The sequence below is a fragment of the Passer domesticus genome, chromosome 5, assembly GCF_036417665.1.
Source record: "Passer domesticus isolate bPasDom1 chromosome 5, bPasDom1.hap1, whole genome shotgun sequence".
In the NCBI taxonomy this organism is placed as follows: Eukaryota; Metazoa; Chordata; class Aves; order Passeriformes; family Passeridae; genus Passer; species Passer domesticus.
In genome coordinates this window covers 8,454,656-8,469,961 of record NC_087478.1, presented here as the reverse complement: position 1 = coordinate 8,469,961, position 15,306 = coordinate 8,454,656, and the positions used below count along the sequence as shown (strand labels likewise).

The 15,306-nt window shown below is 33.0% G+C and overlaps 1 protein-coding gene across 8 annotated transcripts in view; it reads right to left on the bottom strand.

Annotated features, from left to right (window-relative positions):
• PCLO (piccolo presynaptic cytomatrix protein) overlaps nt 1-15,306 on the bottom strand; it is a 322,004-nt gene that overhangs the window by 32,498 nt on the left and 274,200 nt on the right. For all 8 annotated transcript variants that reach the window (XM_064421865.1, XM_064421866.1, XM_064421869.1 and 5 more), the window contains one exon: nt 12,165-12,232. In XM_064421865.1, the coding sequence (XP_064277935.1) occupies nt 12,165-12,232 (68 nt within the window). The remainder of the gene's footprint in view (nt 1-12,164; nt 12,233-15,306) is intronic.

Here is a 15,306-nt window from a genome sequence, read left to right as displayed (position 1 = left end):
CCTATTATATCCATTTTTCAAGCTGTCTTCAATTTAGAATCTTTAGCCAGTGGCAGAAAATTGTACTTGAAACAAATTAGTCAGCTTTGTTCAACAAGAAAACAGCAATATTTAATTTTGGAATTTTATTCAGAACAACTAACCTGAGGGCAGTAAATGCTGCCAATAAAGAGGGAAATGATTTGTCATATTATAGTTGGATGTAGCTGTGATATCAGAGTGGTTTTTTCCTTATAATGTGAGAAGGCACATATCCAAAATAATGAGACATTTATGGAAAGGTTATGGCCTTTTTTCCTTTCCTCCTTGATAGATCTGTACTTGCATAAAACAAGGTAGATTCAACAAGACAATTTCAAGAATCTGGGGAAAAAAAAGCAGTGTACAGTGACACATTAGTTGCTGGGGTTTTTTCCAGAGAATGAGAAATGTTGTTAGAAAAACTGGCTTTGCCTCACTCATGCTGCCTTTCTGGTTGCTGTTGGAAAACAGTATGCTTTGGCATTGTCTCCACTACTGAAGACAAATTGTAAAAATCTATTTCTCATGCTTCAGGATTTTTCCAAGTATACCCATTTTCTGAAGGTGAGTGTCTTCAATATATCATTTTCTTTCTATAATTTTGTATATCTGGAGTAGCTCTTTTAATCAGTGGAACAACAGCTAGGTAAGGTGTGTTTGCTAGGAGAGATGAAGAGCATCTCCTAGGATCTGCTTCCTAAATTCTGTTTAACTATTGCTGTGAAAGCTCCTTTTGTGTCCAAAATTTCACCAACAGGAAAAAAAATCTCATGTTATTTTTATTTTATTCTTTTTCTAACACTGTTTAGATTCCTTTCTTTGGAAATGGCAGCTTTCATGTATAGATTTATCATGGGCTTTAAAAACCTATTGTTACACTGATAGTTTCTGAATCATAACAGTCTGTATTACAATTATACAGGAATTTAGATAACTTTGCTTTATGGACGTGTTTGAAAAGGAAGCACCAAGTAGGAAGGAAGATACTCAACACAGTTATTGTGTAGGCTTCACTTTTTCAAACATAAAAATGATGGGGAAAATGTGTCTCTATAGAGTCAGAGATTTCGATCTGCTTTAAAATATAAATGAAACCCAAAATAGTCTTAAAACCAACATATAAGCAATGAGTTAAGGTATCTTTTCTGTTAGTCTCACAAATGTCCAGAGACAGGGTGGAAAGATCCCCTTTTCTCTCTTTTACTTGCCAAGAAAAAGGAACTTTTCAGACTATCAGACTAGTCAGAAGGGCACAGATTATAGAAAAAGCAAATAATTGCACTCAAATTAGTGGGAATCCAATTCCTTCAAGAATATAACAGAGTGTTCCGTGAATATGAATGTGTTTCTAAAAAGCCAAACACACAGCCAGGCTCAGCCAAGGCAACCAGGAGGCTGGTGAATAATGTTATAGATATTGGATGAGCAGTGGGAGGAAACAGCAAGAATCCAAAGAACACTCAGCAGGCATTGATGCAAGTTACACATGGGACTAGTAAATCACCCAAACTGACTAATTATTGTAGGCAGAATGTTAGCAGGCTTCTGAAAAGAATGTGGACTGGTAAGGTACTACAGTGGTGTGAAACGTGAAGGCAGGTATATGTATCAGATGTTTGAACCAGCTGATCTCCAGAAGATTTGTGCGTTTTCCCAGGCATGCAAATTCAGTCACATTGTTATCACATCACAGTCAGACAGAGTGCAAAGCCAATATGGCAGACAAAAAAATAAAAATGAAGGAATTTATTAAAGAAGAAGGTATGACAGAAATAAACCATACCAAAGGGTGTTTTCAGAAAATAAAGACTTCTGCAATGGATGGCATTAACACACGTGCAAACCCAGACCATTTGGAGCACTAATCTCATCTGATATGACCCACTTAAATATTAGATAAGGAATCTAAAATAAATGCTTTAAATTTTCCTTATAATCTTATGGCTCCTAACCTAAGGAAAAGGACTGGCTGATCTGGAATGGCAGATTTGATTAAGAATCTATGGGATACCCACAACTTTCTGAAACAGTAACTGGTTTGAGGCAGAAAAATGAAGTATTTGAAACAGCGGAATACACCTATGCTTGATGACCCTGAATCCCTTTGCAGATAAGGATAAATAAACATTTGTGTCAACTTCTACAGAGAGTACATTACTTTTTACTAGATTTCTCTAGTCTTCTGTCCATTTGATTCCCTCCTAGTCACTGCCTATCAATGTCAGAATAAATAATGCACAAAAAGCAAGACCAACATATAATAGCCTAAAGTAATTGCAAATGCCTTCGCAGGACAAACTGATAGGAATTCTTTATAAGAAATACACATACCAAAGCTTTTCCATAACAGACAGGCAATTATTCACATACTGCAGCAGTGGACAACACATTTCATTAGAGCTGCAAGCCTGTAAGACTACTATCATAGGATGTAATAATGAACATTATAGAAAGCATATTAATCTGAAAATTAAGTAGGGACAAAGCAGGAGTTTCTAGCTATAGACATGAAAGCACACTCTACCACAAGACATGGATGTATCCAGGCATTGCCATCTTAAGAAAGATTTATATTCATTCTAATGCACTGATTTTTAAAGCCTTCTCTCTTGTAACACAATTTACAGTCCAATAATTTTGAGGACTCTCACATGCTAAAATGAAGATCAGCTGAAGTTTAATTTTAGCTTGCCATGTGATTCCACCTGGAAATGCTCTAGATTTATCTGCATTTAAACAGCATTCCAAAATAACAGTTTGAGTATCAGTCCAAAAAAAGGGATTGTATTCAAGAATATGCGAGGGTAAACAAAAAACCTGTTTTCTGAATTCCTAGCATAATAGTTTAATTTCTAAGTAAATTATAAATTATCCTAAAAAAAATAAGAGTCTTAAGACATTAAGGACATGCAAAGGAGTGTCTAGTATAGAAACAGGTTACAATAATCTTAGTTTTGGGTTTTTGTAACCTTTCAAATAAATACAGCAAAAGTGAAGTTCTAACACAGAACTATTCCATAGGAATGGCTGTGTTATCATTTGGAGGCAAGCTTAAATTAATCTATTTACAGGAAGTGCTTGATAAAATATGCTATATTTGTGAATGGAAGCTCTTGGATTTGGCTTCTTATTTCTGACCTTGAGTATTAATTTCATCAAGCAACTGGACTAGAACATAGGAAAAACATATTACTGTTAATCAATCAATAGAACAGAGTAATGAAGCTGTGACATCTCTATCAATACTAAGAATTTTTGGTGCAAGTTAAAAAAAGCCTTTTAGGAACAATATTGTGCCTTGAATAATTGGGATGACCTTTTGAAGCCCCCTTAACACCATTCCTACTACTGAATAGTCTATATGCATTTGAGTATTGAATATTATTGACTTTAGAACAGATCTATTTTACTTACATTTTTCCCTCAGTGCATGCACAAAATTACAGATCCTATTCATAGTGCTGAAAAGAAGACATTACCTGAATTTTCCATGAAACTGACATCTAAAAGCTCTACTTTTTAAGTCCTAGTTTCAGTTTAATGACAGAGGGGAAACCATTTAGGATTTGGCAATTCACCTTCTAACACATTAATGCTTCAACCTGATTTTACTGATCATAAATGAACATTAATCATGGATGGTGACTCTATTTCTATTTTAAATTTCTCTCTAGGTGAAGCAGCCCTTCTTCAGACACGGCTCAGGTTCAGTTAATCACACTCCAGCACCTTCACCCTCTATTTTGGGGCTGGATCCCTCTGCTTGCTTTCCAGTGTTGACAGTCTTCATTATTAACTGGTTATTTATACTAAATGTGCCAGGTAGTATTAAATCAGATTTCCTTTATAAGGGCATCTTATTAAAGAGATAGGTTATAGAATTCTGCAATTTTTTTTATTCTGAAATTAAATTATATATATTTATCAGATTTTTTGATGGAATTACTAGCATTCTGATTCCAAGCTCAAACTCTCTGAGCTCACTGCAACTCCAAGAAGTCACCAAAAGAAGCTTTCTGAAAGTTCCAAGAAGCTTTATGTTACAGAAATGTATTTAAGAGCTAGGCCAATAAAAGTGATTAATAATATTAAGCAAAGAAATAAACTTTCCAAGTGATTACTGAAGTATCACTTCAAAGGTGTGATATTTTGGTTTTCTGAATAAATACTTGTGCTTTTCAGATATTTTGTTGTTTCATTTGTCTTCTTAGTAATTTTTAAAAAATTTAAACAGATCTCATCAGAAAAGCAGAATTTTTAAAATTAAAACTTAAAAAAATAATTTTGTTTTAGAATTATCTTGAGACGTAATTTAAGGGCTAATAGCCTTTTAGTCAAAGTTCATACAGAACTCAGAACTGAAGAAACTGTAGACCAGCTACTAGTTAAGCACAGTCTCCCTGGATTATTTACTTTTCTTTTGATGACACTTTACAGTGACAGTTCAGAAATAGGCTGATTTGTAGCACTGTAAATCAATGTTGTTTGTGATGTGGATTCAAGAACACAGAACTTGTCCTTCTTTTTCTCTATTATTTTTTTATCTCTGGCTATAAACTTTTTTCTTATTTAAATTCTTTCTGCTTCTTTTTAGGAAAACCAGCTGGATTATACTGGCAAATACCTCAGGAAGGCAGAGCTAATTGCTCCAATTATTACTGGAGAGCCAGGTGGGAAATTAGAATGTGGGGGCAATTGGGGATAGATAAAAGAATACTTCTCAGAGTTTAAAGAGGAAGCTGATAATACTTAGGTTTATAAGGCTGCTGTTGTTTATCTTGACTCAGTTTTTAAAGTTTGGGTTTTAGGCAGTAGTAATAAGGCTATTCCTAGCTTAAGGGGACAGGTATAAAATAAAGACTTCTTTTTAAAAAACGAGAGAGGATAAGGACTACTGTCAGTGCATAGGCCTGACTCATTGCTCAAGGTATTCCTGATCTTTTAAATTCTTAAAATCAGCATATGACTGGATATCTGCAAGTGCTCTCAGCACTTGTTTTCTATTCCTTTATGTCCTCCTTTTTGCTCTGTAATGTAGCAGCTGCTCATGTGAGAAATTACCCTTGCTGCTATTTTCTGCTTTAAATTTTGTTGGCATTGATTAAAATTATGCTGTCGAGTAGTAGATGGCAGACCCTTGCTAGAAGGTGATGGCAGAAAGCAAGGTTCTGATTTTATATTAAAGATGGTTTAAACAAAGTCAGGTTGAATTTTAGCCTTTTTATTTATAGGGATAATAGAGAAGTTTGGCAATTCTTCTTCTTTCAATTAGATATCTTCCAGGGAAAGAATCACATTTTAATCAATAATATTTTATTTTGAAAAAAACCTTGTTTTCTACATGTAAATCAGAAGGATAATATGACTATAAAAGCAGATATTACAGACACTAAGAATGTGTTTTTTAAAAGAGATTAACATGTTTATATTACTCTTGAGGAAAAACAATGAGAATGTGCAGCAACTTATTTTGCTAGGTACATGACATGAACTCAAAACTAAAAAATACAATTCAACCACTGTTCAAGTCAGTGGTAATCTGACTGTTGATAAAATGCTGGTAACTTTCAGATTGCCTGTATTTCTCTTTATATCCATGGGTCAATATCCATTAGAATCAAGTCAAGAGTCTCATACTCAGTCAGTAAAAGATTCTGTTGATTCAAAAAAATGCTTGCAATTCCAGACTTTTTCCAGGTTCGTATACATTTTGGTATATGTTAGGGTTAAATGTACAAAAATCTAGAATTATTTAAGTTGTTGGGAAGGGAGCAAATGTCAAATATACTATTTGACCTAAATAGATGATGCTTCCTGTGGTTTTGAGATACCAATCTAAAAAGGTCTTAAAAAGAATTGGTTTAAGCCTTGGTCCAGAAACAGAACTATTCTACACCATGGTGAAAGTCACTGCTTCTGACTTGGTCATTTATTGCTGCTCTATATACTGTTATTTATACTGCTAGGAGTCAGGAATCATGTTACAGAAGATGGTTCAGTTTCATGTTCCAAGTTCATGTTTTCAAGTTCGTATTCAGTTTCGTTCAATTTAATTAAATTTAAGAAAAATAAATATGTACTAGTTTATGATCTGTAGGTAAATTGAAGACTACTTCAGCATGTGCATTCACAGTTCCTCTGTCTATTCAGTCACTTCCTGACATAAATATAGAAATGAGCAGTTGTATGCTAGGTAATGATACTTGTAATTTTCCTTGGAAAGAACAGTTCTCAGATTCTTGCTAGCCAATACTTACATGTGACATTCTGATGTTGCTTCAGTAGTTGAAACAAGCAGAAGAAACTAAACTAAGAAGAAAGTGGAATTTTCCTGTCACAGAGTTACTGACCTATCTGTTCAAAACAAAGCACTGGATGAAATGTGTGAAATGTGGGTGCCTGATGCTCCTAATCAAGGTACAGAAGAAATCACTGCTGAAGGACAGAAATGTTTTTACTGCTGTAATTGTCAAACACCTGAGTGGACAGCAGTTCCCAGAACACCACTCACACCAAGCAGGCATATTTGCTTTTTGTGTTTTGAGCCTATCAAAATTCTTTGTCAACACTTTCATAGCAAAGAGTCACAAAATGGTTTGGGTTGGAAGGGATCTTTAAAGATCATCTGCTTCCAACCCCACCCCATGGTAGGGACACCTTCCACTAGATCAGGTTGCTCAAGCCCCGTGTTCAACCTGGCCTTGAATGCTTCCAGGGTTAGGGCATCCATCACTTCTCTGGGAAACCTGATCCAGTGCCTCATATATTGATCTAAATCTACTCTCAGTTTAAAAACATTGTCACTGTAGGTCCTGGTAAAAAGTTTTTTTCCTTTTATTGTAAGTCCCCTTAATCTGTTTCAAGGCTACAAGATTTCCCCAGAGGCTTTTTTTCTCCAGGCTGGACAACCCCAACTCTCTCAGCCTGTCTCCATAGGAAAGGTGCTCTCTTCTGATCATTCTAATGCAAGAAAGTTTCTCACCTGCAGTAAACCTCCTGTTTTTAGCCTGGACAAACCAGATATCAAAGTATAGATTTAGGCATATACAAAAGCATTTGAAAATCTCAGTAACTCTGTCATAATTACCTGTTAATAACTTTATTAACAGCCTTTTTTCTCCTCTTATAACTTTCTTTTTGAAGGTCCAATATTAGGGCATTTTTCTCTGAATATCCTTATGGACTAATATTGAACATAACTAATGAACTATGAACTAATATTGAACATCCAAGGACTAATATTGTACTTCTGATATTTCAACCTTTGGATTTAAAAGAAAAAAAATGCTATTTTTTAAGGTGTGAGATGCAGCAAGCCCTCAGCTTGTTCTCAGTCATAATACAATGAGTCTTGTGGTTTAAAGAGTGTTACTTTAGCCTAATTTAAGAGCAATTAAAAATGTATTCTTTTTTTCTGAGTTTTAATTACTCTGAAGAATAATATGGCATTGGTTAGCTGTGCCTATTCTGTCAGTTTGTTTCAGGCCTTGTTTTACTCAAATGAGCTAATCCATTTATCACTCCTGGGTGCTCTTCTTTAGGAGAAGCAGTGTGAAACAGTTTGCAAGACAATTTGCTCCAGGGTCTATTCTGTGCAGAAAGGATGGATGAAAATTTCACTAGAATGGTTCAGAAAGCTATAAAGGAACATTTAAAAGTCAAATTATTCCCATTCAGAGGGTCACGCACCTTTCCAAAATCTTATTAGAATGACTTCCTAGCATATTTTAAGGTTTCTGGAAAATTTCAACAATTTTTGTCATAAATAAAGATTAGACTGCCTAAATTATTGAAATACAGTAATAAGAAATTAAACCACTCTGAATTTCTTAGTTTATAATTTTGGCTGATAAACCATAGAGCTCAAAAACTAAGGAAAAAAGGTGGTTTTTTTAATCTTAGACTACTCTGAATAGCTGAAATTAAACCCACAGTACTGTAGAATTTGTTAAAATATAACCACAGAATATGTCTGGGTCTTGTTGTTGTGCTTGCTTTTTGTTGTTTTTATTTCCTTTAATCTCTAACTTAGCCAAATTACTAGCATGACAAAAAAAAATGAAAAAAGGAAAACTCCTGCAAGAGTTCACCAAAGGTTATTCTAAATGAGAACTTATCTCTTTAATACAATTTTGTAGAAATTTAGTAAGTATGCGTGCAGCTTTAGATTTTGAAATAGTACATATCTGTTCTATCTGTTGTTCTACGGAAATATATTTACTGGGCCTTTACTAGAAAATTCTGAGAAATTCTGTTCAGGTTCAATCATCTGTAGAGCGAGACAGTTTCTTACTCAGAGAACTTTGTTTAATTACACTCAAAATATGAGTGTAATTATGAGGCTCAAAGGCCCACTGGAAAGGTCAAAAGGTGAAGCATTGAGACATGGCTAAACATTGAACAGAAGATTTTGGTATTCAGGATATGGACTGGAGGGTAATAATAAAAAAAGAAAGGTAAAAAAAACCCACTCTCTTGGAAGATTTGGCTGAGGTGTTACACTACTCCTACAGAAAGATTAAAATTTTCTAACTAAAAATCCTCACAACAATAACGCCAGCCACAGAGGATGACAGAAGCACAGTGAGTTGTCATTCATTCAAAAAACCCCTGACATACTCCTAAAAGAGTCTTTGCCTGAGATGAATTTCAATACTTGAGGATTGAGGAATGATTGGAGAATGATATTTTGCATGCATACATAATCTTCAACAGGAGAAACAACATTTCCATGACAATGCTATTTACACCTATATATCTCTCTCCTATTAGAAGTAATGGCATCTTGGGATTACCTAGCAAATTCACACTTTTAAAATGTATGGAAAAAATTTTCCTCATATATTTTTTTAAATGAATAAATGTTGGTAGGTGGAAAATACCATCTGGAGCCTATTGGCTGAGCAACTTCAGAGGACAGATAGACGAATCATGATCTACAACTGAATCAAGATATTAATCATGTGCATTTAATTGTTAGTTTCAATCTTTACATGGATGAAATTGTTGTTTTGTTTTTGTTTTTTTTGTTTTTTTTTTTTTTTATAATGTCTGTAATACACTAACCAGGTAATAAGAAATCTTTGAACAAGATATATTGCACTTTCTGAAACAAATACAGAAATTGGCTTGCCTAACTTGATAAAGACCACAATATGTATAATAAGATTTACTGAAGCTTAAGAAGATGAAGTATTTCATCTGCTCAGGGCAGAATGCCCAGAGTAAGATAGCATGCAACAATGCATATCATAAAAACAACTAATACAGTGTCTAAGAACAAAACTCTGATTTTTTTACATTATTAAGTAATACAAAAATACAGATATGAGAAGATAATATATTCAGAGAAACAAATATTATCATAGACAGTATCACAGTTGTTTATATTGACCATTTGGTTATGTTAGCAAAGTAAATAGCACTGTTTTCTAGGATTTACTTAAAACTATGCTGATATATGATAAAAGCACAACAACTATTCCCAAAAAAAAAAAAAAAAAGCATTAACACAAGTCGGCAAACAATTACAAAATGAGAATTTTTTCCCTGGATATTTCACTTATGTAAATGCCTAAATTTTGTTTTCATATCCCCATGAGCTGAACTCAAACCCTGTTGCTACAGTTTTGTTTCAGCCACCCAGAAACCTTTTCTCGCTGTCATTTGAGGATCTCACCTTGCTTTGCCTCCAGCTATTGGTCTTAAAGATCCTCTGAGTCCCCTGCCACATTTGTCAGGCCTGTGTGAATGACTTGGATGACTAAAATATTTCACATAGCAGTAGATCTGCATGTTCAATCAACCAAATTTATTCTTCCCCATTTTAAAGAGCCTAACCCAAGGCTACTTTTTACAGCTCGAGTTAGTCTCTTTAGAGGTTAGTCTCTAGAAGTTATACCCTAAGAATATCTCAAAATGTAAAAAAAAAACTACCAGTATTAAAAAGTTTTAAATGTAACTCTAAGTCATTATTTGCAAATAAGAATAAAATGTGATCTATAGAAGATCTCTAGTTAATGAAAAGTGGGAATGAATATTTGCTTCCACTTCAGAGCTCATCTGATTCCCAACAAAGGTAAGTGAACCAAAGAAAATCTTGATTTTAAGATTTTCATTCTATTTTTTTAATCTATAAAAAGAATGCCACAACAAATCTGTAATGCTGAAGTAATTCTCAGTTAATATTGAGTTCCTCTAAATTCTGAAACACTTTCCCAAAAGATAATCACATATACATGCTGAAACTCAAGTTTGAAATGTTTTCCACCTTTTAGTTTAATTTCTCCTTGGACACTGACATTTCCCCTCTTAGTCAGCTAGATATCAGACACTAAAATCCAGGCTGACTGCACCAGCCTCTCTCAATGGCAAAAACCACTCAATGAGAACCAGTCATTTGATCACACAAAGAGTTGTAACACTTAGAGCTCCCAAGGTAGCAGAGGTGAATTGCATTGTAAGTGAAAATTAGGGAATTGCAGTTCTTGAGTCATTTGAAAATTTTGAAGACAAGAAGAAATATAACTTTGGAAAGGCAATTTCAGACCAAATGTTACATACACATATTTCAGAATGTTTCAAAAGGTGTTTTGGGTATTGTTTGGTTTATTATTACTTGTATTTGTTTGGGTTTGGGGTTAATTAATAATACCAATAAGAAGTGAAAATATTTTGTATTTGTAGGCTCTGAAATTTAGGATCCAAGACATAACTTAAGGGACAATTTATGATGAACAAAATCATGAAAAAGTATTTTTTATAATTATAATTCTGTATAAAAATCATAATGACAAAATAAAAAGGAAAAATTCCCAATTTCCCATTTTCATCACACCATTTCTCTTTTAAAAACCAGATTTTTTTAAATGCTTAAATATACTCTTTTTAAAAATGCTTAAATATACTATTTTAAAATGCTTAAATATATTATTGAAAAATTCAATTTTGATAGGAAGATTATCAAAGTATATGATATTTGATAAAGCAAATTATTAAGTATTTTTTTAATGAGTACTATGTATGGAAATTTTTAGTAAAATGCATACACATGAGGAAGAATTCTTGTTTTGGAAAAGAGAACTTTACAGATATACCCGTAAATTCTAATTTGATTCTTCAGCTCCATGGAACGTTAGACTGCTTTTAGCTCAATTATGGAAACAGCAATTATTTTCTCACATATAGAGATTCTAGAAACCTGAAAAATGTTGATTTTTTAAAATTACTAAACTTAAGATCAAATTTTCAATTATATTTATAAATTTAAATTTATGAATTAATTAATACTCAAAGCTTCATTGAAATCTAAATCTAAATGAAAAAGGTCTTATTTTAATAATAAAATTATGGTCATGATAATTAAGTTTTATATTTGAGGTCAACATAAACATACACTTGAAAGAATATACCTTATATGTAAAAGGAAATGAAATTTTCATAACGTGTTCCTTCAGTACAAAACACTCTCCATTTTCATGTTTTCCATTATTATGCAGAAAAACGATAATCATATTCCCTATGAAATTTTGAAAGTCATTCTGTCAGGTGCCTTCCAGCTCCAATATTACAATGTCTTCTTCTTTCTCAGCACCACATTAATACCAAAAAGAAATCACTCAGAATTCCCCAATCCAATAAATGTTTAATTACAGTTCATCTGCATTAAATGCAGCAGTCAAACCTGCTCAGCTAATATTTTATTTTAAATTAATGTTTTATATAAACACTAATATTAATAATTCATTTATGGAGTAAATATTCTGAAATGTTATAAAAATAGAGCCTGACAGGCATTAGACATATTCTTTGAATCCACTGAGTATTGAGTCAGCTCCATACTTTTTATCTTTCATTTGAAAAGCAATGAACCTCAGAACACAGATATTATATATTATTAATTGTAATCTAACTATTTAATTACTTTAAATATACAGGTAGGACACCATTCTCATTTAAACTGAAGAGTCATTACACTGGCATTCTGTGTAAAGAGCCCCTGGAGAAAATGAAGGTCAGGATTTTAATCTACAATACAAGGAGAGCATAGACTAATTTTTCATAGCATGACAAGTCAAAGAAATAGGCACATCCTTCCTAAAAAGATGAGGTACCACTGTAGAGCTGTTTGTATTTCTTATTACCTTCTGAATCAGTTACTCCTACTCCCGACTGCTTTACTGGTTCTTGTCCATTCTGGCTCATCTTCCCTCTGTGAAAAGATACGGTTGTTGTTGTCAATAAAACCATATAAAGATAAGAGCTAAAACAATGATACATCTAAGCCAATGAGGCTTGGTTCTTTTAATAATATTATCCTTTTTCTCTTTTGAAAGCCACTGCAATTACACCTTGCTAAGCCTGTACATTCTTACAGGATGTATGCTACCTGCCCCACATCAGTCTGGGGCTGCATATCTTCTTTCCTCACATTATCTTGTTATAGTCAACAGTGAAATATATAATAAGCAGTCATAAAAATTGATATTTGGTCTACCATACCATTACTTCAAAGGTAAGGCATACTTGTGGTTGTCATCTACTTAAATTATTGCTTTACTTTATAGTTTAGATTTGGCATAATCTAAGAAACAATTCTGAAAACTTAACATTAATCTTGAAGAGAGTGGAATAAATCATGCCCTAGAGTTCACTATTTTCCTGCATTTTATGTAGAAAGAACCTGCATTAGAATCTTAATATCTATTTTTACCCAATGAAAGTTAGGTAAAATATAAGCTATTTTTAAATATACTTTTTGTAAGCTCAAAGGCATGATTACAATCACTCTCAAACATTTGTGCTTCTAGTTTTCTTTTTGCATTAAGACTCTTAGTGCTGTGACAGAGACTATAAGGTATTATCTTCAGTTGCATTTTTTTCAGTGATTCCCTGGGGGCTAAACGGTCAGCACTGTTCTTTTCTGCCTGTGAGTAGAGATGTGTCTACGTGTGAGAAGCAAACGTGATGTCTGAAGTTGTCAAAATTTACAGGGAACTAAAAAATTAGTATAAAATCACAGTTTTTCAAGTGATTTTATATCCAGGTTTAACTGTTATTTCTTTCTTCTGTAGATAATGCTTCATAAATCATTACAAATACGGTACAAGAATTATTTGTCCCAAGGGTCATATTTATCACACATCATTCGTTTTTCACCTTTGCATTCTAAATGAATTTTATTTTACAGCTAATGTACTACTATAAAGGGTTACACAACACAAAGGCATAGAGAATCTGGTCTTTATCACAGATAAGAACATGAGTAGCTTTCAAGAATATTACAACTGGATAATAGGAAACTTTAAACAAAACCCAACAAATTAGGAAGACTTTACAAGATATATTCAGATTTATGTAACTGTATATAATTATTAATTTCCCTTGATAGTTATAGCTTCTTAATATTGGCAAATATTCTAATTAGGTACCTCATCTAACAATTCCCATGGTGTCACTATTTAATTATATTATTTTGCTTCAAGACTAATTGTTGCTATGGTTAAAAGCACTTGGACTAAAACAAAGAATTTAAAACTCAGCATATCCACAATTTCTATTGATAGACCAGAAACTTAGTCTAAGCAGAGAGCTTATACCCAAAAAGGAATTTAAATGCCAAGATGCTTAAAAATATTTAGCCTTCTTAATACTTCACATCCAAATTGTATGCTGTGGTCTTATGGATTTGCTGAATTAGTGTACAAGTTCAGAGTCCCTGAAGTCATTATCAAGCCAGAGTGAATGCAAATGATGAGCAGAATTTCAATTATACCTATATTCAGATAAATAAGAATTCTTATACAGAATTAAAAATAGAAACAATTATCTATTTTAAACATTCTCACCATTAATGATCTGATGGTAAACAGTTATTTTGTCATTCATTTTCCTTACAAGCCCTGAGAAGCTAACATGAAAAATGAAGCAGGTCCTGTCTGTATAAATTTCCTCTGTAATTTTAAAGACTCTGTAAGCATATAAATAACTTACTTTAAAATGCCATAATAAAAAAAAGAAAAGTAGTGTGGCCTTACAAAAAAAAAAGAGATGTGGAAATAAATATATATTTATAAAAATATATTTTATTTAATTAAGGGTAATTCATGAGAACGAATTTTCATATGAGAAAATCTGAAGCTGTGGAGGCTTCCTCCTGCTTTTCAGTAGAAGCAGGGCTGATTTCAGGCTTAAGGGACCAATGAGGCTGTCAGCCAAATAGCAAGTAACTGTAGGTACTGTCACATTGCTAGTCAATACACAGTAAATGATGTTATTTGGATTCAAATTTGGCATGTGTGAACTGAAAATTTCTATTGAGAACTCCATCTTGTGTTATTGTGCACGAAGATTTTATGTATCTTTGCTTTTCTCACTAGGAATGACAGCCCAATATTTTTATTTTTCTTTTGATGTTGTCAAAGACAGTATTTTTTCCCCTTTTAGCCTAGAACAACATGAGTGAAAAATCCAATACAAATCAAACAATTGGCACCCTACAATCTAAGCTCATATAATCCTCCTAGATTCTGAAGGTGAGATTGAAGTTTTAGATTTATCTCTATTTTCCCTTTAGTTACTAACAAGATGTAGACAAATACCATTGAGCTTTATTTATTAAAATGATAAATACTCAGAAATAGCACACTTCTAGAGAATTTTCACTTCTTTAATTTTTTTTCTAGGAAGCTTATATCTTTTGTGACTAATCATTCACACCTTCAAGGGAAAAACAAACATTTTTTTTTCCAGAGAAAATATTGAACAACTATTGCAGACAATGAATGAACAGTGACCACCAACTAGTATTTTGAGAACAGTCAATCTGTAAATTTTTTTCAGTCCCGAATCACTAAGCTGATCAGAAATTACTTCGTCCTATTAGGGAATATAAATGAAATTGATAAATGATGGTGCATGCTGACAGAGGAGGCAAAAAAATCCTGACAGAACTTATCTCTTTGGAGTACTTAACTGGGTTAAAAATTTGGAAAATTAAATCGTTTTATAGGATCATTACACTGATAGTAGCTTGATAATTCCTACAGGGACTCTGTACCAAAAAGCTTTTTCCATCCAAGAACTGAGAAATTCTTCTGAAACTTCTAAAAACTTGGGAAAAGCTGGGCTGTATCCAGAATATAAATTCCCCTTGCACTAGTAACATCTCTTTACAGAGGGAGGAAAATCTGAAAACTTAAACTAAGCTTTCTCAATCCTACAATAGTTGTACTTTTAAAACATAAGCTAAGCTCATCTCTTCATACTTTCATCAAAGGCTGCGAC